Source organism: Oncorhynchus masou, chromosome 16 (genome assembly GCF_036934945.1).
Source record: "Oncorhynchus masou masou isolate Uvic2021 chromosome 16, UVic_Omas_1.1, whole genome shotgun sequence".
Taxonomy (NCBI): domain Eukaryota; kingdom Metazoa; phylum Chordata; class Actinopteri; order Salmoniformes; family Salmonidae; genus Oncorhynchus; species Oncorhynchus masou.
Window position 1 is genome coordinate 19,410,486 of NC_088227.1, and position 23,670 is coordinate 19,434,155.

A 23,670-nucleotide genomic window follows, 5' to 3' on the forward strand; every position below is an offset into this window, starting at 1 on the left:
TTTCATATTTGAAAATATAATTTTGAAAATCTCTTCATCCATCCTCACTTGATGTTTATGACATACAAAACACAATAAAACTAAAACTTACCTTGCCCCCCTCGCAAAAATATTGAAACCTCTTGAAATGCAAGTATGACTTAGAAGTTTATATCTTATATATAAATATACAAAGTAAAACGTTTAACTAGCCCGAGAAACTAAAACTGATCTATGTGTACCCACAACTGAAAGATTTTCCAACTAAGAAATAGAAGCAGTGAACCCTATATTACTTCAGTCTCACTAGCATGGTTTGCCACAGTTTCCTATCAGTTTAATCTTGTTTTGGAATCAAACAAAGATACCATGGAATGAATAGTGGGGATTTTATGCCTGTTATCAAGTCCTCCAAATATCAGTTTTTCCATGAGACCTAAATTAACTGTCCTCTGTAAGATTGAGACCATAGCTCATGCATGATATATATATATAAAGTCCTGACACCTGGCCACCCATAGCATTCAAGATTTGTAATTCACTTAAATTAATAACTATGTAATAAACGTGTAATTAACATCAGATATTACATCTACAATTATAATATTTCAATAATCTAAGTAATTTAGGTATAAGTAATACATAACATCCAAAAGCAACACACAGCACACAAACAAATATATTAAAAAGTACAGTACCTTGAAAAGCAAATCCTTATTTTGAAAATATTACTGTAGTTCAATGTACATTTACTTCATTCAGAAGCTAAATTCAGAAGCAATATGCTACTTCATGGAAGCTCCCTGATAAACTAGGTTTTATTATTATTATTACTGTTATTATTATTTTTGCTAGTAGCCGAGACATACCCTTGCACTGAATGCTAGAGATGATATGACTGATATGTTAACAGGGAGATGGGCAAGCCCCTCGCTGAAGGTATGTATGTATACCTTTAACACCATTTTTTTTTACATAGACTTGACAAAAAAACACCTCGGATCTTTCAACTATGACGTCTGTATTTGCTCATTAGTATGAAATGTTACGACTTAAATTCCTTGTGAGTAAAGGGGGTTGAGCCTGCCCTTTTATGGTGTGCTACAAAGGGTTGCTGGATTGCATCATCGCAACTAAGCTTCCACAGTGCTATAAATAGGATGACGTCACCACGACCGGCCCACCAACTAGTAAATGCCGAAGTGTCCACTATAAAAAGGGGTGATGCAACGCTCAGTCGACAACTGTAACTTTCTTAACAGAACAGAAGAGTCTCACACCCAGGAGCCGAATAAAATGCCTTTCAACGTCTAACACAATTTCTTCACTGAAAACATAATCAGGTAGGTCTATTTTCTTAATAAGAAGTTTCTTCCGGTGTGGGATCGAAGTGTCAGAAGATCCGCCTAGCGTGCCACAACAGCCGAAATGTTGCATAGTTTAAGACGGACCGATATCCATTCATAAAGAAAACGGGTTTAAATGCACAATGCTTAGGCTACTCGTAACTTTTGTTGTTGTGAATTAAACTAGAGTTTATTTATATTTGTTTTATTGGTTATTTTGAAACTTGAATTATAAATGGACTGTACTTATCCGACGACTGGGTAGATCCTTAAAAGTCTTTAAAAGTGACACGCATTGTTACATTGTTTAACAGGGATGTATTTGCCGGTATTGTTACATTGTTGGCATGTTGGGCTACAATGTAGAAAACTTTAGCTGCTGTGTCTGGTGGAATTGTAGCGACATAGCCTCTAAGGTATCACACCCATAACAGAGAACACGCTAGCGTTCTTTTGTAGGCCTATAAAATATTCCAATGGTATATATTTGCAAGACACTATATTTTTTGACGTGAATACACCTTTTCTATAAGCTTTTATTAATCGTCTTGCTCACTTGTCAAGATGTTGCTGCTTATCTGACGTTCTATTCAGTCCAGTGTCCAAGGGTTGTTGTCTTGCTTTTGTTTCGATTTTAGTACGCGTTATGTGACAGAGCACCACTTTTTGTTTCAGTTGTTCATAATGATGCTTCAGCATCAGGGATTCAGCCTGTCCGAGATCCGCGCGTCAGCCTTTGTGCCCTGCCTGTCCCCGCCTGGAACACTCACGCTCGAGGACTTCACCAACTTCACTCCCCTGGTAAAGGAGGAGTTGCGCTACGCTATCCAGCACAGGCGGCTGTCCAACGGACTGAGTACGGATATCATGAGCGACTGTGCGAGCTCAAGTTCAGACAGACCGTCAGAAGCCACAAGTGTCAAGAGACTGGTAAGGATGTCGACATTAGCCGCGTACTTGTAATATCTACTCCCTTTCAGTTATTTGTTGGCCCGCATAAAGCCAATAGTAATTCTTACATAGTAATAACTCTTATAAGGGGCCTTTTTTTGTATAGGCCTATGTTTTCACCGAATTGTGTGAAACGGTGGTACATTAATTCGGAGCTATACAGAACAACTGTAATTACATGTTTACCGACACATTTTAGCACACACTAGTTTGGTGCTGTTATTCGAGGTTGTTCATTTTCCCAATGTGTGTTTATCAGGCGACCCCGGAGGAAAGCGAGAGGAGGAAAAGAAGACGAGAAAGAAACAAAGTAGCTGCTGCCAAATGTAGGAATAAGAAGAAGGAAAAAACGGATTGTCTGCTAAAGGTAAATTCAATATGTATTTTAAAGGGCAGTACAGCCTTATTGGGATGGAGAGATTATACATTTTACCCAGAGGCTGCCAGACAGACTGTCAAGTGGTCTTTTGTGATTTATTAAGTAGACATAGTGTTATATTATGCAATATCTTTATTTATTCAAAAGGTTTTTCAAATAAAGTTAGAGCCTCATGCATGTGCCTCAGTGATACTTTCTATTTAATCTCCCATAACTTTTTTATGATTTAAGTGAAGGGTAGAGGTTCCCCTTTTTTATGTAATAACTCAATGTAATTATTTGCATACAAACTCAATTACACTAAACATAATTGAATATTCAAAAGATGTACCAACATGGTTAACTGGATCTGACCAAACTACTATTCCAGGAGTCTGAGAAACTAGAGTTGGTGAACAGTGAGTTGAAGGCCCAGATTGAGGAGCTGAAGAACCAGAAGCAGCAGTTAGTCTACATGTTGAACCTCCACCGGCCCACATGCATCGTACGGGCCCAGAACGGCCAGACCCCTGAGGACGAGAGAAACCTATTCATCCAGCAGATCAAGGATGGAACCCTGCAGATGGGTCAGCTTGATCACCACCACACTTCAGTGTCAACCAGTGGCCATCTCTGATCCACCCACTCTGGGGTAGTAGGATACTACTTCCACACTCAAGCACTCACCTTCCCCTGGCTACTGCACTCTGTACCTGCATCAAGTGAAGGCTCTTTCAGGCCGTCAAAGCAAAGGAGCTTTACACGTTCCGCTCTTCAACATAGTGACTGCAGCTGGGTTGGTGATAAGAGGAAGGACTGGACAGCACAAGGACGGACACCCCGTGTTCCACCTAGGGTGGCTTGGGCTGTTCCGGCACATAGGGCGAATGTCAAAGCACTAAAACATAGAAATACATCTAATGTATTTATTGTTTCCTTAAATCTTTTACTTTTTTAATTGAGGTAAATTACTGATTCTCTATTTTTGTACTAAAGCATGATGTCAAAGTGGTAAAGGCACATGATTTCACTGGTCAGTTGAGATATATGCTTGTTGAGGAAAAATACTACGTGTATAAGCTATCTTTATGGCACACAATACACGTGGAGAGATATTAATGGCTGTGTACTGTGTGCGACATTGATAGCTGTGTTATTACTGTCATATTGAACGTTTTTCGCATACGTAGGTATGAAGTGTTTGCTGTTATTGAATATATTCTGTATTAGCTCTGGCTACAGCTCACTTTCTTCCCCCTTGACTAGCCTAACAAAAACCTCTGAAGCTGCTACTACTACCACTAACTCAGACGATACAGGCGTAGTTCATATCACAGGAACCCTCTCATAAGAGGACAATATAGGGAGTGCATGTAATGTTGATTCACTTAGATAGCATTTCATTTAACTTACTGACAGACAATGGCACTGTTAGACCCGGAACTCTTTTCTTGAAAATCAGTCGTTGCATTTCTGTAAGCTGGTGTATTCTGACTAGACCCTGATTTCGTAGTGATCTGTCGTATTTTCTCTGAAATGTTGAAGTTATGCTTGTGTGTTTCCTATTACATTTTGTTCACGTGTATACAAGTGTGTATTTACTGTATAACATATATGTAAACCAACTTACACCTCCCTATTGTCTTCAAAAAGGTGTTTGTTTGTGTTATTGAGGCTGGACTCATCAAATAGAACCACTAGGTATAAGTAGCTAGATATCTAAGTGGAATTATTTAGCACTCTGATTGTCTGAGGTTTTCACTTTGAAGTCTTGGAAGATGACATGAATTGCCTCAGTGTTTGGCTGCAATTACCAAGTCACTGCCAAACAACCCCCCCCTTCCCTCTCCCCTCAGTCCATTGGTTATGCTGCCACTTCCTCTTGGTAGGCTCATTGCGCAAACAACACATTTGTATGATCAATAGTAGCTTTTGTCTCTATATTCTGTAGTGTCTCAAAATAACATGTGTGGTTTATGGTAAGGTACTGTTTATCTGTGTGTGTTTGTGAGTAAACGGTTGAGAGGAAGACGGTGAGAGACGCAGGCGTCCATGTGTTTTATTTGTTTTTGTGTAGTTCAGTGTTTCGTGTTGAAACAGGCATGCTAGTCATGGCTGGGGGCTTACTACTGAAATACTTCATTTGAAGGATGACACGCCTGTTTTATGTTCTTCAATACCTGTCTTGTTTTTCTGTTTCACCTTCCATTTTCTTCTCTCACTTAAACATTGTTCACTAAAAGTATTCGTGTAATGAGAAATATCACATTGTATCAAGTCCGGTAAAACCACAAGATGAAACCAATTAAGTACTCAATTCTATTCTGTCTTTTGATTTTTCTGTTTTTGATACTTTGTTAATAAATATATAAATACTTCAAATGTTTTTGTTTTCTATTGTTTCTGGGGAAGGATTCACCACATTTAAAACCTTTTTTTCAATGGCATGGTATTCAATGGCATTGGTATATTGACATTGCAGAGTTGTGATGCAAAACAAATATTCATGAACATGTTTAGCATCTCAGCACATTATTTGTGTTGGCGTTCATCTGAGGACAAGCCAGGACATGTCTCCCTCCAGAAGACTCATAACACTGAGGGCAGGAGAGAGACTGGAAGAGTGTGTTCTCCTGTGCCTGGCCTGCTCAGTTATAGTATAGTTCAGTGGGTGTTATCTGATGAGATAGGCTGTGACATAATGTTTCACTCAGAACACAAGTATCCCTCACTCCACGCCATCGTTGTGGTCCATATTCCATAAAAAGTAATATCCCATTTTTCTGATGGTGGTTTTTGATAACTACACAAATGAGTAACTCAATACTCATAACAGCCAGAATGCAGCCAGACTGTGGGACGTCTTTATTCTTGTCACAGACTACTACGGTAGATCAAATTACTGACCGTCCAGCGGTTTTCCTGGAGTGTTTCTACAGAATCTTCTCCAGTGTTTCTCTAGAACATGATTGTGAAACATGGATAATACTTAGATAACTGATTATTCTGACACATTTCCCTAAACACAGGACGTTTAACACACTCTGAGATGAAAATCTCCACAATCTGAACAGTGGATCATGATCAAAACAAATGATTAACCATATTAGAGGCACTGGATCATTATTTGGCACCAGAGTTCGAATTTGGGGAAAGTTGGGAGGTGAAAAGGTCTGTGTGCTGTAATGTTCTCATATGTGTAGCACCACACAGGATGTTTTCATTCTCTCTTGCAGAGGCTGAGGTATGTTATTGTCCTGTATAGTGCCTTCAGAAAAAAAGTGTGTTATAAAGTGGAATTTAATTGTCATTTTTGTCAACGATCTACACAAAATGCTCTGTAATGTTCCATTGTAATTTGTTAAAAGACTATATGAAAAATAAAACACAAATATATCTCTTACATAACTATTCAAACCCCTGAGTCAATACATGTTAGAATCTCCTGTGGCGGTGAGGACAGTTGTGAGTTTTTCTGGGTAAGTGTCACACCCACCCTGACCTTTCCTTTATATTTTGGTTAGGTCAGGGTGTGACTAGGTTGGGTACGCTAGTTTTGTAATGTCGAGGGTTTTTGTATTGTCTAGGGTTTTTGTATGTCTAGGGTTTTGTAGGTCTACTGGTTTTTGTAATTCTATGTTGGCCTGATATGGTTCCCAATCAGAGGCAGCTGTTGATTGTTGTCTCTGATTGGGGATCATATTTAGGTAGCCATTTCCCTTTGGTGTTTGTTGGGATCTTGTCTATGTGTAGTTGCCTGTCAGCACTCGTTTGTATAGCGTTTCGTTTTGTTATTTTGTTCAGTGTTCATTCTTTAAATAAATAATAATGTACGCATAGCACGCTGCGCCCTGGTTCGATCCTTATAACGAACGTGACAGAAGATCCCACCACAAATTGACCAAGCAGCATGGTCAGGAGGAATGGACCCGGGAGGAGATCCTGGATGGAGCAGGACCCTGGACGCAGGCTGGGGAGTATCGCCGTCCTAAGGAGGAGATCGAGGCAGCAACGAGACATGCACGAGAGGCAGCCCCATAAAACAAATTGGGGGGAACATGGGGAGATTGGCTGAGTCAGGTGTGAGACCTGAGCCAACCCCTCGTGCTTACCGTGGGGAGCGTGTGACTGATCAGACACTGTGTTACGCAGTGATACGCATGGTGTCTCCAGTTGGCATTCATAGCCCGGTGCGCTCTATTCTAGCTCCTCGCATTTGCCGGGCTAGAATGGGCATCCAACCAGGACGGATGGTGCCAGCTCAGCGCTCCTGGTCTCCAGTACACCTCCTTGGACCAGGATATCCTGCGCCGGCTCTGCGTACTGTGTCTCCGGTGCATCTGCACAGCCCAGTGCGTCCTGTGCTAGCGCCCCGCACTTGCCGGGCTCAAGTGAGCATCCAGCCAGGACGCATTGTGCCAGCTCTACGCTCCAGATCTCCAGTGCGCCTCCACATTCCAGTACGTCCTGTGCCTGCTTCCCGCACTCGCCCTAAGGTGCATGTCTTCAGCCCGGTGCCACCTGTACCGGTCCCACGCACCAGACCTTCAGTGCGCCTCCACAGTCCAGTACGTCCTGTGCCTGCTCCTCGCACTTGCCCTAAGGTGCGTATCTTCAGCCCAGTACCACCAGTGCCGGTCCCACGCATCAGGTCGCCAGTGCGCCTCCACAGTCCAAAGCTTCCGGCGACAGTTCCCAGTCCAGAGCTTCCGGCGACAGTTCCCAGTCCAGAGCTTCCGGCGACAGTTCCCAGTCCGGAACCTCCAATGACGTTTCACAGTCCGGAACCTCCAACGACGGGCCACATTCTGGAACCTCCAACGACGGGCCACAGTCCGGAACCTCCAATGTCGGGCCACAGTCCGGAACCTCCACCGACGGTCCACAGTCCGGAACCTCCCCCGACGGTCCCCAGTCCGGAACCCTCCCCCGACGGTCCACAGTCCGGAACCCTCCCCCGACGGTCCACAGTCTGGAACCTCCGGCGACAGTCCCCAGTCCGGGGTCTCCGGCGATGGCCCCAAGTCCGGGGCCTCTGGCGATGATCCGCGGAACCATGGTCCGGTTCTACAAAGGCGGAGGGATCAGCATAAAGAGGGGGGGCTGCGTCCAGGACCGGAGCCACCACCGAGGGTAGATGCCCACCCAGACCCTCCATTATAGGTTCAGGTTTGCTACTGTCACGCCCTGACCTGAGATATCTGTTTTCTTTATATTTTGGTTAGGTCAGGGTGTGACTAGGGTGGGTACGCTAGTTTTGTATTGTCTAGGGTTTTTGTATGTCTAGGGTTTTGTAGGTCCAGGGGGTTTTGTAATTCTATGTTGGCCTGATATGGTTCCCAATCAGAGACAGCTGTTGATTGTTGTCTCTGATTGGGGATCAGATTTAGGTAGCCATTTCCCTTTGGTGTTTGTTGGGATCTTGTCTATGTGTAGTTGCCTGTCAGCACTCGTTTGTATAGCTTCACGTTTTGTTATTTTGTTAGTTTGTTCAGTGTTCATCCTTTAAATAAATAAGAATGTAAGCATACCACGCTGCGCCTTGGTCTGATCCTTATAACGAATGTGACAGTAAGTCTCTAAAAGCTTTCCACACCTGCATTGTGAAACATTTGCCCAGTATTCATTTCAAAATTCTTCAAGCTCTGTAAAAATGTTTGTTGATCATTGAATATACCTACTGGTTCAGGTCTTGCCATAGACTTTCAAGTAGATTTAAGTCAAAACTGTAACTTGGCCAAACATTCACTGTATAGGTAAACAACTCCTGTGTAGATTTGGCCTATAGGTTATTGTCCTGCTGAAAGGTGAATTAATCTCCCAGTGGCTGGTGGAAAGCATACTGAATCAGGTTTTCCTCTAGGATTGTGCCTGTGCTTAGCTCCATTCCATTTATTTTTTATCCCAAAAAACTCTCCAATCCTTAATGATTACAACCATACCCATAACATGATGCAGCCACCACTATGCTTGAAAATAGCTGCAAACAAAATGCATGTTTTGGAATATGTTGATTCTGTACAGGCTTCCTTCTTTTTACTCAGTCAATTAGGTTAGTATTGTGGAGTAACTACAACGTTTTTGATCCGTCCTCAGTTTTCTTCCTATCACAGCCATTAAACTCTGTAATTGTTTTAAAGTCACCATCGGCCTTCCTTACAGATAATTGTATGTGTGGGGTACAGAGATGAGGTAAAAACATGTTAATCTCTAATATTACACAGAGTGAGTAAAATCAACTTACTATGTGTACTTCTGAACTTATTTAGGGCTTGCCATAACAAAAGGTTTGAATATTTATTGATTCAAGACATTTCAGCTTTTTATTTTTAATTCATTTGTAAATATTTCTACAAACAATAATTCCACTGTGACATTATGTGGCATTGTGTGTAGCCCAGTGACAAAAGAAATCTAAAAATGATGGTTGTAATACAACAAAATGTGGAAAAGTCAGGGGGTGTGAATACCTTCTGAATGCACTGTATCCCATCATGATAACTGTTCCTTCAGCCTTGCAGCACTCAACTCATTCTCATGCCACAGATAATAAAATATGATCAAACATTTACATCATTTACATCATACCATTTGCAATGCCTCTCAGAGTTGCTCTACAAAATATAGAACAGGAATGATGCAACCCTTACAGAAATGTGAATTGTCTCAACATTGCAATTCATGCAATGACAGGGAGCCCTACTTGACATCCTGACCTGCTTCCAAGATTATGAAATGGGCATGACATTTGAATTAATCTCCAAAGTTTTCTGGGATTCCTTATGTAGTACAGGACAACCACAAGCATCCACACATGAACTGATGGATGCTGTAAATCAATATCTATATCATAAATCCCCATCCAGATATCCATTCTCCTCTGAGCTGTGTCAGTTTGTTGATAAACTGACCTCTCTCTGTCAGGGTCAGATGAGAGTCATCATAGTGGGGTTGACACTGTGTCATGAAGCTCTGGGTGATGCAAGACAAGAAACCATGCTGTGCCCTTACAGGAAATGTACTATGAGGCAAGCTACTCAGACATACAGTATCAAGATGTTCAGTTCATGTGGAAAATTGATGCAATAAATTCATATGAGAACTGCATGCACTCAACAGAAATTGTAGGTCCCTTGTGAAATGTTAGTTCCACTGCTGCAGAGTTGTGTCATTGTGTTTTAATTCCAGCTTAATGCCAACCACCAAGGTCAGCCCCAGGCATAAGTGGTCGCTCCCATTTAGTTTTAGGAATCAGTCAGTGTCTCAATTTACTGTTGAATGTTAGAAGAGTAGAATACACAAGGTGCTATTTAAAAATGTGCTTCAGCAGTTATGTCAGTAACTAACGAAGGTTTCCATTCCACCTTTTTATGCCTGTAAAGTGCATGTCGGATGTAAAATATCTTGACCGGCCTGATAGAAACAGCAAATTTTTAAATAACTTTCCAAACGTAGACAAAACAAAAATACGCTGAACAAGGTGGGATCTTTTTTTTTGTCAGTAAAAATAATTACGTGAGAAATGTTGGTGGAAAGGCTTTTATGCACATATTGATATAATAGCCATCATATCGAACTAAACGTGGAGTTACGAGATGACATGTTGTATGGTACTCCCACTATGATTTGTCGGGAAAGCATGCAGTTTATTAGGCTGCAGATTAAATCAATTGTGAACTTCACAAGATGGTGAAAGTTCAAGGTTGATGAGTTTGACACTCCTTTCCAATAAATATTGAGGGTCTTATTCTGGTGACATGATTTTCAATGCTTGGCTAGAGCACACGTGCCAATACCAAAGTGGGAAAACTCCCTATATAACACAAACAACTCAGTAGAGTTGAAAATGCGATGGAAACTCATTTAACTTATTCGGTACGTGGGAATTTGACCGCAAATTGTTTTTTTAATGTGCACTATTGTCATCACGCACAGCCCTTTACCTGAAACAAGTCAATTTGATGGAAACATCTCTGGTGGGAAAATGTGTATAGTGTTTTTATACAGATGTTTGAATATTCGCATTAAAATCTGTCGCCAATTGGTCACTCAATTAGCCCATGCAGGCTTCATATTGGTAAATTAGTCTAGTCAGCTATCTAAACTTGTAATCATGGCTGAATTATTGACCAGGCATGAAGGGTACTTCCAAGGGGCCCCATTGATTTTGTTAGTCACTCTCACTCAGATAACATATTAATTAGTATGGCATAAGTCATGGCAAAATGTGTAGACCGCAAAAACAATTCTCTCCACCCTATGGCAAAATGTGTAGAATTGCATGAAATTAGCTGTAAAAATTATCATTTTTATCTCCGCCCCATGGCAAAACGAATAGACATCCATTAAATTAGTAATAAAATTGCAAAACCCCCATGGCCAAACATGTAGAATGTCAAATGTTTTTCCCCTGAAGTGGATGGGCTCCCCAATACAATTTTGCTTCAGGCCCCCAAAAAGCTAGGCCTGCCAACCACTGTTGGTGCTTTTGACAATGTCATGCTTGGTTTTGAATGGATGTTCAGCTTAAGCAAAGTCTGGATATGTACCTCTGTTCTTTTAGACGCAACAAGGTGTAGAAATTAATGGGTGAGGCACTGCATCGCAGTGCTTGAGGTGTCACTACAGACCCGGGTTCGATCCCACGCTGTGTCGCAGCCGGCTGGGACCGGGAGACCCATTTGCCCAGTGTCATCCGGGTTAGGGGATGGTTTGGCTGGCCAGGATGTCCTTGTCCCATCGCGCTCTAGCAACTCCTGTGGCCTGCTGGGCGTATGCACGCTGACTTGGTCACCGGTTGTACAGTGTTTCCTCCAACACACTGGTGAGGCTAGCTTCCGGGTTAAGCGAGCAGTGTGTCAGTCAAGAAGCAATGCGGCTTGGCAGGGTCGGAGGACGCATGGCTCTCGACCTTCATCTCTCCCGAGTCTGTACTCTCCTGAGTTGCAGCGACGGGACAAGACTGGGATAAAGATTGAGGATATGTCACACTGGGCATTCCATATGCCAGAGCTACGCATCTAGAATATTCATTGGCAAACAAAATGTCTTCCACCACCACAACTTCTCAACTTGAGAGGGAAGGCACAGAAAATTGTACACAGTATATTCCTCAAAAACATGTTTCAGTTCCTCTGAAAGTTCATGCCCCATACATTTACACAAGAACAACGAGGGACAAGGAATGCATCATTATGTAAATGTTAAATATTTGTCTCTCATGGTTCAGTCACTAGAGTGCAGTAAAATGACTATTTTACCAAATCTGACAGCCATGGGGCACACACAGACAATGACGATCATTTTTTTTTTAAAGTATGCTGTTTTTATGCCGTTAACATTCATATTTTTTTCATTTGAATGTAGGGTATCTATTGTATACCTGCCAATGGGGCGGCAGGGTAGCCTAGTGGTTAGAGCGTTGGACTAATAACCGGGAGGTTGCAAGTTCAAACTCCCGAGCTGACAAGGTACAAATCTGCCCCTGAACAGGCAGTTAACCCACTGTTCCTAGGCCGTCATTGAAAATAAGAATTTATTCTTAACTGACTTGCCTAGTAAAATAAAACAATTGAAATGAAGGAGAAGGAAGTGAAGGATGTGATTTTCCAGTAAGGCTACACACTGACTTCACACTGAAAGTGAAGTCATGTTAACCTGAATGTGTAAACTAATATTCGTACAGAAGAGCGTGTTATGTGAAATACCACATGATGCCCCAATATATCCTGAATGGAACTGAAAGTAGTAACCTGTGTTGTTTATGTCCAAGCAATCTGTGCTCATTTGAAAGTTAGAAGACAAAATGACTAAGAAGTGCGTGTTACTTAAATGTGAGAAATAAACCATTTTTGAAAAGAGCGATCCACACAAAAGGCTTTGTGATAATCACCACAATCTCCCTCAAATACAGCACACTGAAGTCAATAGAATCCTCTGGCATGAAAAGCACTGCCTGTGTGGCTGGAGAGACTTTCGCTTCTCTCATTGGTCAGCCTGCATTTCTTAGAAACAGCCTTGCCAAATACTAGACTACTGGGAATGTGTACATCCATCCATAATTGCGTTGGAGAGAAGCCTGCAGTCATTTGATCAAGATAGACCATAACGTACTGTAGATCATTGACGTTGACCAGAATGCAACATTATTCAACATCACACATTTTTTTGAAATGTTTGAGAAGACGTGAGGTTAGTGAGTGTTTACCCACATTATAGGGAAGAGAGAGTGGGTAACCTCAACAATGTAATAACATGAGTTAACCAAAATAGTGTAATATTACTCTACATCTGATATTTGGATTAAGTGATTTGATTATCTAATTGATCAATTAAGTGTTGAAATTCATAAATACATTAGTAATAGCCAGTGTATAACCTGTTTTAGAGTGGGGAATAAGGAAACCCCCCCCCCCCCCCCCAAAAAAAAAAATGTTTTATGGTTTATTGTTTCTGGTAAAGGAGAAGTTCCCACATGGCCAAACCCAGATACCGGAAACACCAGTTCAAAAACACAAGTGATTAAAGATGCGGTAACCACATTTATCAGTCTGAAAGGGAGATGGTCTCATGGGAGAGGGATATGCAATGTATTTGCAATTTACTATACAACACATTTTAAGCAGGACAAGCAATTTGAACATCTGAAACAAAGCTCATTACTTCAACCTATAATTATTTGATTACAACTTGATTCAAGCTATACAAATCTAATTGACACAGAGAGTACAAAGGACAGAGGAGGACATGCGTGATCTGACCTGTTAACTCTGTTTACAAGTCTCCAATGTTGGTTTGTCTCTGTGACCTTTGCATGGTATGGTGGCTATCTGGGCAGACTGGAGAGGACCCCTACGTCCCTGGGCCCTGACCCCAGGGTGGGAACACATTGCCTGATTAGACAGAGAGGCTCATGGGCCTTGAGGGCCTCAGTCAGACGCATTTGCTCCTCAGACAGAAACTGTACCTCCTTCTTCAGCAGCCTGTTCTTCTGATCCAGACACTCATATGCCTGTAAGGGACAACTGGGCTCAGTTACTTTATAATCTTACTAGTAGAGTAGAATACAAGTTGAATCCACTTGATTCATAGAATACGTGTAACATTGATCGCTGTGTTATTCCTGTCATATAAGAGAAAAGGTTAGACTATGCCAAGATAGTTGTGTGACGACAAGGAGTCTGTTACGCACGTACAGACCCACCTTATGCAGCTCATCTGCTCTCTGTGTCTGTCTGTTTCGGCTCTTCTGTGCTGCCACCCTGTTATTTTCCCTTCTTTTAAGTCTCCAGTCATCATCTTCATCACCAGAGCTCTGCAGCAGAGGTACAGAATGCCACATTGCATGTCAGTCAGAATATCACACAACGCTGCTACTCCCTCCCCGATTAAGCTTTGTGTGGTCATCCAACACAATGGCGCGGATTACTATTCCATTTGTCAACAGTGATAGTGACAAAACAATCAACAAAGGAATAATTGTATAAACCATTCAACTTTAGCCTACTACTTTTGTGTATTTGACACTTACCTCGCATCTTTGAAGCATAAAACTGCTTTGATCATTGATTTGCAAAAAGCTGCTAGAAATATCGCAGTCAGACATCTCAGACGCAATAATAAATTTAGCCTATATCGATTATTTAAAATATGAAATGTATTAAAAAAAACAAGTCGCCTTTGAACGTTTTATTTCAGATAGCAAGTTCCAAGATATAGAGTCTACAAAAGTGATACGGATTTGCATGCAAGAGACAAAGAGTTTCACTTGTTCAAAGTGCACTTGCCGCTTCATTGAAGACGCCAATATTTATTTTAAATCACGTGCTAAATAGTGTGTGACGCCCTTTGAGTGTTGGGACAAGAGCAAAGCAGCACATGTATATCGGAGGACGCATGACTTTCAACCTTCGTCTCTCCCGAGCCCGTACGGGAGTTGTAGCGATGAGACAAGATAGTAGCTACTACAACAATTGGATACCACGAAATTGGGTAGAAATAGGGGTAAAAATTAAAATAAAATATATAAAATAAAAAAAGCAGCACATACTGTATTTATTTTTAAAAGTGCTTGTTAAAATGTTTGATATAGATTTAGATTTTTTTATTCAAATCAACATGCTTTATACATTTTCTTTACATTTTAGGACCAGATGCTCCTTCCCACAATGTTTCAGAAAGTTTAACATTTTTAAATGTTATGTTCAATCTGGCTGTATTCTTATATTCTCATAAGCCTACGATTGAGGATGACCTCAACGCCGTGACAAATGTTGTATAAAAAATAATACCCTAGCAAAAAAGGGGACTGTTTCAAAAAGTGATTCTATAGAGGTGTATACATTGTACATACAGTATGCAGTTTCCGTTATCCACCACGTGAGGGCGATATTGTATCACAGACTTCTGCGAACATAAACCCCATAACTGTTGATAAATACTACAGTATTGCATCCTTCCAATCACAATAGGAACATAGTTGTTCCTGCACAAATAGGAGCATAGTTGTTCCTGAGCTCTGCCTGCTCTATGGCTCTCTTGATGGGTGGTCTGGTCCTCCTAGCTGTCTTGTCCTCTCTGTTGGGCCTGCTGCTGAACACCTCCCCAAACACCTCCAGGGACTTGGCTGTGGGACGCATGTTCAGCACCTGTCTCAGGCCCTAAGCCCTCTGATGCACCACCTGGAGAGTCTTTAGAGCAGACACATCTGTCACCAGTCACTCTCAACCGTGGTCATATATGAAACATACACTTATGTTGGATAGAAGAGGGTGTAATGGGAGCATAGCTGCGGCCTCCGACCGCAAGGCACTACAGAGGGTAGTGCGTATGGCCCAGTACATCTCCGGGGCCAAGCTTCCTGCCATCCAGGACCTCTATACCAGGCGGTGTCAGAAGACGGCCCTAAAAAATTGTCAAAGACTCCAGCCACCCTAGTCACAGACTGTTCTCTCTGCTACCGCACGACAAGCGGTACCGGAGCGCCAAGTCTAGGTCCAAGAGGCTCCTAAATAGCTTCTACCCCCAAGCCATAAGACTCCTGAACAGCTAATCAAATGGGTACCAAGACTATTTGCATTGCCCCTCCCCCTGTTGCCATTTTGTATTGTTTGTCAAGTCAACCAGCATTTTTGTCTCAGCTCCAGCTTTTCCAAGTCTCTTTTTTTCACCCTTCTGGTTTTGACACTTGCCTCTCCTGACTCTGAGCCCACCTGCCTGACCACTCTGCCTGCCAACCTGTACCTTTGCCTCACCTCTGGATTATTGACCTCTGCCTACCCTGAGACTGCCTGCCGTCCAGTACCTTTGCCCCACCTCTGGTTTACTGCCCTGCCTGCCTTGACCTGTCTATTGCCTGCCCCTGTTGGATTATTAAACCATTGTTAATTCGATGTTGTCTGCACCTGGGTCTTACCTTCATACCTGATAGTATGAACTGGCCATTACTGACCCAGCAGACCCAGACCAGTTGCACAATGCTATCTCCTCCCAAGGAGCCTCAATTGGTAGGCACGAGGAATTGCTTCGGGGTCTTATGGAGGTGGTCCCAATGTTGGCTGAGCGCCATGACCGGGCGTTGGACATGCTACTGGAGCAGTTCTGCGGGTTCTCTAGGGGGCAGCCTGCCAGGATGGTAACCCCACCGCCCTTCTGTAACTCGGGGGTTAGCAGTGCCACCCCACCAGCCTCTCCACCTTCCTGGGAGCCCCGTTTACCTCACCCGGAGCACTTTAATGGAGAACCGAGCAACTGTTGGGCGTTTTTAGCTCAGTGTGCCCTCATTTTCGAGTTTCAGACCTCCTCTTTCCCCTCACATTGCTCCAAGAAAGCCTACCTCATCATGCTGTTTCCAAGCCTATGCAACTAGGCAGAGCTGGGCTGTCACCAGCGGAAAGGCAACACAGGACCAACACAAGGAGCTGTCTGTATTACGGGACTTTTGGTCATTTTGTGTCCTCTTGCCCGGTAAAAGACCAGGCTCACCGGTAGGAGCGAGTACTCTGGCGGGCCATATGGAGACCTTTTCTGCTTCTCTTACTCGCACCCCTTTTCATGTCATTCTGCTGCGGGGAGACCAGTCCAAATCTCTTCGTGTCCTCATTGACTCTGGGGCCGATGAGAGCTTTTTGGACGCCACACTGGCTTTCGAGCCATAGGTTGGGTTACCCATAACACCACTCCTGGCTCCAGTGACACAATCCCATGCAATCATGGGCTGGAGTCTGATCTGCCATGCCCATTGTCTGAAGTCGGCGCAACCTGTCCCGAGACGTCTTGCTGGGGGCTTGGATGTTGCTCCTGCCCTGTCCGCCATTGCCGCAGAGGACCAGGACCTCTGGGAGGTGTTCAACAAGTCCTGGGCCACTTCCCTTCCACCGCACCACCCCTATGACTGCAGAATTGACCTCCCTAGCACCATGCCGCCCTGGGGATGTCTGCACTCCCTGTCGGGACCAGAGACCAAGGCTATGGAGATCTACATTGGGGAATCCCTAGCTACAGGATTTATCCATCCCTTTTCCTTTACCGCTGGCACAGGGTTCTTCTTCATGGAAAAAAAGGACAAGACCCTGCGCACGTGCATTGACTACCGAGGACTTAATGACATTACTGTGAAGAACCGTTATCCACTACCACTCATTTCCTCGGCCTTCGACCCGCTCCAGGGGGCCACTGTTTTCTCCAAGCTGGATCTACAAAACACCTACCACCTGGGGTGGATACGAGTGGAAGACCGCCTTCAACACTGCCAGCGGCCACTACGAACAGCTGGTCATGCCCTTTGGCCTCACCAACGCCCCTGCAGGCTCTGGTGAATGACATGTGAACCGGTTCATCTTCATTTACATTGATGACATCCTCATCTTCTCCCGCTCTCCCCAAGAACACCTGCTCCACTGACCGGGCTGACCGGGCGTTTTGAGCACTTAACCACCGCTTCAACACTGCTCCTATCCTGGTTCATCCTGACCCTTCCCGTCAGTTCGTGGTGGAGGCCAATGCTTCGGATGTCGGAGTGGGGGCTGTCCGGTCCCAACGTTCTGCCCTGGACCTCAAGCTGCATCCCTGCGCCTTCTTCTCCCACTGCCTCAATGCCATGGAGAGGAACAACGATGTGGGGAATCGGGAGCTTCTCGCGGTGAAGATGGTGTTGGAGGAATGGAGGCACTGGCAAGAAGGGGCAGAACATCCATTCATTTTGTGGACGACAAAAACCTGGAGTATCTCCGCCCCGCCAAGCGCCTCAACTCCAGGCAAGCGAGATGGGCCATACTTTTTACCCAGTTCAACTCTTCCCTCTCCTACCGGCCGGGGTCCAAGAACGTCAAGCCGGATGCTCTTTCTTGCCGCTATAACCGCACGGCTACCAACCCAGAGCCCGAGACCATCTTTCCCACCTCGTGCCTGGCGACGGCACTCAGCTGGGGTATAGCGAAACAGGTCCGGGAGGCGCACCGGTCTCCTGGTGGACATGGTCTCTGACCGGGATCCGCAATTCTCGTCCCGGTTCTGGAAGGTGTTCTGCATGCTCATTTGGTCATCGGTCAGCCTGTCCTCCGGATTCTACCCCCAGTCCAACGGCCAGTCGGAACAAGGGCAGTCGGAACAAGCCAACCAGGACTTTGTTGCCTAATCGCCGCCAACCCTACTACCTGGAGTCAGCAACTGGCATGGGTTGAGTACTCCTGCAACAACCTTCCTTGCTCTGCCACTGGTCTCTCACCCTTTGGGTGTTCCTTGGGATATCAGCCTCCGCTCTTCCCCAAACAAAAGGAGGAAGTCAGCAATCCCTCTGCCCAGATGTTCATCTGCCGCAGGCGCCGTACCTGGAAGAGAGCCCGGGCCGCTCTGTTGAAGACCACTTCCAGGTATAGGCAACAAGTGGATTGCCACCGGATCCCTGCTCCATGCTATCGGCTCGGGCAGAGAGTATGGCTCTCCACCCGGGACCTGCCCCTCTGGGTGGAGTCCCATATACTTTCCCCCCATTTTATCGGCCCGTCCCCCATCTCTAGAGTCATTAGCCTCAATGCTGTTCGTCTTTTGTTACCCCATACCCTCCCGTATTCACCCTACTTTCCATATGTCTAGGATTAAGCCTGTGTCTCCCCCTTCTTCTGTTTCCAGGCCCAGCCCTCCTCCCCGTGTCATTGATGGCCATTTTCCAAGCTGTTTAAAGGGACAGTCAAGTTAGTGTATGTAAACTTCTGACCCATTGGAATTGTGATACAGTGAATTATAAGTGAAATAATCTGTCTGTAAACAATTGTTGGAAAAATTACTTGCACAAAGTAGATGTCTTAACCGACTTGCCAAAACTATAGTTTGTGAACAAGAAATTTGTGGAGTGGTTGAAAATTAGTTTTAATGACTCCAACCTGAGTGTATGTAAACTTCCGACTTCAACTGTAGCTGTTGACTTCATCACAGACCTTCCTGAATCCTCTGGTAACACCACCATTCTTGTCATAGTAGACCGTTTTTCAAAAATGTGTCTGGTTCCTCTTCCTCATTTGCCATGGAATTGCCAGAATGTATGTTCCAGCAGATGTTCTGTCTGTATGGGATTCCAGAGGACATAATCTCTGACCGCGGGCCCCAGTTTGTCTCCCGGGTGTGACGAGCCTTCTGTGACCGACTGGAGGTCACCTTCAGCCTCTCCTCCGGGTACCACCCCCAGACCAATGGGCAGACGGAACACCTGAACCAATAAATAGGGAAGTACCTTCGCCAACAATGTTCTGCCTCGCCACACGACTGGAGCCGGTATATGGCCTGGGCCAAATACGCTCAGAAATCACCCATGCACTCATCCCTCTGCCTTACTCCGTTTCAGTGTGTCCTTGGTTACCAACCCCCCATATTTCCCTGGGAGGTGGAGCCTGGTACTGTCCCAGCTGTCGACGACTGGTGTCGGCGTAGTGAGTGTTTATGGGAGACCGCTCACCGGCATCTGCAGGAAGCCTCTAATAGACAGAAATGCTTTGCCAACATATGCCGCCGACCTACGCCACTCTTTCACCCTGGACAGCGTGTGTGGCTCTCTACCAGAGACATCCGGCTCTGCCTCCCCTGCATAAAGTTCTGTCCTCGCTTCATTGGTCCCTTCAAGATAACCCATTGCATCAACCCTGTCACGTATCGCCTCCAGTTACCCCGTCAGTATAAAATCTCCTTGTCCTTCCATGTGTCTCTTGGGCCTGAAGGATATGGGCCTGAAGACCAGTCCTGGGTCCCCGACCAGGACATCCTCAACCCAGAGATGATTCAGGCATTTCACCATAACCGTATGGATCGTCCCGCTCCCCGACCTCGGGGTTGAACCCCCAACAGACCCACTGGACATCAGCCTCGACGCAGAATACCGGGTCAGTCCACGACCTCATCGAACCAACCTGCCGGACCTAGGTGTCCGCCTCTGCTCCCCCGCCCGTCCACTTCAGGCCAAAGAGTTAAATCTTGTTTTCAATCTTGTTTCTCATGGTCTGAGAGTCCTTTAGGTGCCTTTTGGCAAACTCCAAGCTGGCTGCCTTGTGTCTTTTACTGAGGAGTGTCTTCCATCTGGCCACTCTACAATGGTGGAGTGATGTAGAGATGGTTGTCCTTCTGGAAGTTTCACCCATCACCACAGAGGAACTCTGGAGCTCTGTCAGAGTGACACTCGGGTTCTTGGTCACCTCCCGGACCAAGGCTCTTCTCCCCCGATTGCTCAGTTTGGCCTGGCGGCTAGCTCTAGGAAGAGTCTTGGTGGTTCCTGTCACGACTTCCGCCGAAGTTGGCTCCCCTGCCTGTTCGGGCGGTGCTCGGCGGTCGTCGTCACCGTCCTACTAGCCACTACCGATCCCTTTTTCGTTTGTCCGTTGGTTTTGTCTTATTAGTTTCACCTGTGTGTATTTTAGTTTAATTAGCGTCCTTATATATAGTAGGTTGTCCCGACCTTGTTTTGTGCGGGATTGTTTTTTGTTACTCTGTTGTATGGTGGTTTTTCGTGTATGTATTCTCCGGACTATTTTAGTCCTGTGTTTGGGCTGGTCAATTGTATGCGCCCTGTGTGTTGGCGTGACCGTTTTTGTGTGCCGGAGAATAAATTGACAATCTACTGAACCCTGCTCTCTGCGCCTGATTCCACCCACCACTCCTAGTAAATCGTGACAATTCCAAACTTCTTCCATTTAAGAATGGAGGTCGCTTTGTTCTTGGGGACCTTCAATGCTGCAGAAATGTTTTGGTACCCTTCCCCAGGTCTTTGCCTCGATACGATCCTGTTTCGGAGCTCTACAAACAATTCCTTTGACCTCATGGCTTGTTTTTTTCTCTGACCTGCACTGTCAACTGTGAGACCTTACATAGACAGGTGTGTGCCTTTCCAAATAATTTCCAATCAATTGAATTTACCACAGGTGGACTCCAAGTTGTAGAAACATCTCAAGGATGATCAATGGAAACAGGATGCACCTGAGCTCAATTTTGGGTCTCCAAACAAAGGGTCTGAATACTTATTTGCATAAGCTATTTCTGTTTTGATCTGTAATACATTTGCAAAAATGTCTAAACCTGTTTTCGCTTTGCATTATGGGGTATTGTGTGTAGATTGATGAGGACATTTTTTTATTTAATCCATTTTAGAATAAGGCTGTAAGCTAACAAAATGTGGAAAAGGTCAATGGGTCTGAATACTTTCCGAATATACTGTACTGTAGGCCTACTCATAGAATTCCATGGAAAAGCCAATTATCAGATCACCATTCCTATGCAGCAGGTCTGTCTGGCCCTGCACCATGCTTAAACGTACATGTCATATTCTGGTGTAAAAACTGTAAGATGATGTGACTTCTGTAAAGCAAACAAATTAGACTTATTAAGCCTGAGCTCCCGCTTGCTAAACTGTATTTGAACTCTCACAGAACAACTTCTTAAATCACTAATAATTCACTCTGCCTGCTGATACCCTACATGATCGATATCCTTTGCATTAGCTTTGGAAGGAATGTCTGTCATAAACCATTTTTCACAATGTTAATTTGGTGGAGCCCAGAGAGGCAAGTATTAGGACAAAGTCAACAATGTCTCAATAACAGCGCAGAGTAAGCTGGTGGGGACAGGGCGCTCTAGCTGAACATTCCCAGCATGTGTTTTTGTGTGGGACTGACTGACTTTTGGCACGGGCCTGGAAACCTTTGGCTAACCACCCACTGTTCAACTGGTTTACAATAAGCAGGGTCCTACTTTGCACTGCTCAGTGCCCATTTCAGATTTGTGCCGAGGTTATGTTTTGCCAATAGACTGAATCATTGACAGTTCGGATATTTTTCTGTTGACTCTCGCCTGTTAAACTGTCTCTTTTTATTATTTTGATTACAGATTGGTCTTGACTTCACACCTTGGTATGCCCCCACTTTTCAGGACAGATAGGAGCAGTTGACTGTTTTCAACAAGCAAATACAAATGCACAAGGAGCTTTGCCAGTGTGAGTTCATCGTGCCTTGATCCATATTGCTATGTGTACTAGACACGCCATTACATGAATGTTATCAGATTGTGGGCAAGTGCAATGAGCAGTGTCCTTGGCAGGGATAAGAACAGGCTTTGCATGGAATGTCTCACTGTAACTGGATATTACGGAGCGCTATTATTTGTCACCAGTATATTTCTCCTGACCGTTTCTTGTTGTGTAACCAAAGTTGAGGGCATTTCCTCTGTGACGCAGGAACATCCATTCCCAATCAGCTGCAAAGGTCACCATAGATACTCTGAAAGAACAGTGTGGGTGTATTAAAATCAGGATTGCATAAGAGGACTGCCTGACTGCTGGAGTGATGAATGTGTTTTTAGAAGGCCTTCTAAAAAACACTCGTGCTTCGATGCACAACTTTGCAGGGAAACCATCAGTGGCCGTGGAAGAAGTGCAGGCAGGGAACTTCTCCTTCTCTTCAGCTGTCTGTGCAGGAATGAACAGGTGAGCGATAGTTGTTCATTAACCTGCAGTAATCCAGTAATATCTCCGTACTGTATGTCCTCATTGTTATAGAAATCCCTTACCTTTTCTAACCCCTTGATCTTTGAATATGCATACAAAGCTCTTGTTTCAAGTTTTAAAGAATGGTTAAAGGCTGCTTTCACTTTGCCAAATGCTGTGTGCATTTTCTGCAAAACATGAAACTCTGAAACGGCCGCATGGTTTGATAAAACCAGACATGATTTTTGATAGTTCCCGTTGAGTCCCCTCATAATGACTGTGTTGTTACTGTGTTGTTACTGTGTTGTAACAGAGAGCCAAAACTGATTCCATTGGAACACCTGTGTCTGGAGACAGACTCTCTCTTGGAAGCAGAAAAACATGTGGGTTGTCATCATTTGGAATGCAACATTATGGAAAGCAGCAACCTGGTTGTTTTGAATCGTTAAATGTATTATATATCTCCCCTCTCCAGTACAGGAATGAACCTAAGAACACACTGCTTGTCTGTGAGTGCATTGCTCAAGTCAATGGAATCACACCTCAAATGGTTATTCATGCCAGCACAGAGAATGCCCTCCGATTGTTCCTTGGGTCACACACATCACACTAAATGTATAGGTCTAATTCTTGGCTTTTTGTAAATTAATTCATATTGTGTTCTCTCATGCTGTATCTCTGAAAATGAAATAGTGAAATAAAATGGAGACTGGTGTTTGTGCATGTTGATGGACCCTTGTATGTATAATTGAAGTGCCATTTAATTCAGGTTCATACCAGATGGGCCTTTTGTTCCTCTGGTTCATAGGTTTATTTTTATTTAACCTTTATTTAACTAGGCAAGTCAGTTAAGAACACATTATTATTTACAATGACAGCCTACCCCGGCCAAACCCTAATGACGCTGGGCCAATTCAAATATTGGTCACATACATGTGATTAGCAGATGTTATTGCGGGTGTAGCGAACTGCTTGTGCTTCTAGCTCTGACAGTACAGTAATATCTAACAAATTACACAACATATACCCAATACACACAAATCTAAGTAGGAATGAATTAGGACTATATACATGTATGG

General features: G+C 44.1%; 2 protein-coding genes and 1 long non-coding RNA gene across 3 annotated transcripts; 2 read left to right on the forward strand and 1 right to left on the reverse strand.

Annotated features, from left to right (window-relative positions):
* Positions 1-1,184: 1,184 nt before the first annotated feature.
* Positions 1,185-5,016, forward strand: LOC135557610 (cyclic AMP-dependent transcription factor ATF-3-like). Its single transcript, XM_064991050.1, has 4 exons — positions 1,185-1,322; positions 2,001-2,255; positions 2,536-2,643; positions 3,026-5,016. The coding sequence occupies exons 2-4, from the start codon at positions 2,010-2,012 to the stop codon at positions 3,269-3,271; spliced, it is 600 nt and encodes a 199-aa protein (XP_064847122.1). The 5' UTR covers positions 1,185-1,322; positions 2,001-2,009; the 3' UTR covers positions 3,272-5,016.
* Positions 5,017-13,155: 8,139 nt separating this feature from the next.
* LOC135557200 (basic leucine zipper transcriptional factor ATF-like 3) lies at positions 13,156-14,435 on the reverse strand. The gene is made up of 3 exons (XM_064990403.1): positions 14,165-14,435; positions 13,838-13,948; positions 13,156-13,645 (listed from the first exon to the last, which is right to left on the reverse strand). The coding sequence occupies exons 1-3, from the start codon at positions 14,237-14,239 to the stop codon at positions 13,460-13,462; spliced, it is 372 nt and encodes a 123-aa protein (XP_064846475.1). The 5' UTR covers positions 14,240-14,435; the 3' UTR covers positions 13,156-13,459.
* Positions 14,436-22,190: 7,755 nt separating this feature from the next.
* On the forward strand, positions 22,191-23,320 carry LOC135557201 (uncharacterized). The gene is made up of 3 exons (XR_010458192.1): positions 22,191-22,591; positions 22,905-22,974; positions 23,067-23,320. It is a non-coding gene; the product is annotated as an uncharacterized LOC135557201 (long non-coding RNA).
* The last annotated feature ends 350 nt before the right edge of the window (positions 23,321-23,670 follow it).

What these genes read in the sequence shown, in the direction of transcription:
- LOC135557200 (XM_064990403.1), bottom strand. Translation starts at nt 14,239, where the DNA reads ATGTCTGACTGCGATATTTCTAGCAGCTTTTTGCAAATCAATGATCAA. An exon ending in TTATGCTTCAAAGATGCGAG is followed by an intron (nt 13,949 to 14,164) that starts GTAAGTGTCAAA and finishes CCTCTGCTGCAG; the next exon opens with AGCTCTGGTGATGAAGATGA. An exon ending in GAGCAGATGAGCTGCATAAG is followed by an intron (nt 13,646 to 13,837) that starts GTGGGTCTGTAC and finishes TGTCCCTTACAG; the next exon opens with GCATATGAGTGTCTGGATCA.
- LOC135557610 (XM_064991050.1), top strand. Translation starts at nt 2,010, where the DNA reads ATGATGCTTCAGCATCAGGGATTCAGCCTGTCCGAGATCCGCGCGTCA. An exon ending in CCACAAGTGTCAAGAGACTG is followed by an intron (nt 2,256 to 2,535) that starts GTAAGGATGTCG and finishes TGTGTTTATCAG; the next exon opens with GCGACCCCGGAGGAAAGCGA. An exon ending in AAACGGATTGTCTGCTAAAG is followed by an intron (nt 2,644 to 3,025) that starts GTAAATTCAATA and finishes CTACTATTCCAG; the next exon opens with GAGTCTGAGAAACTAGAGTT.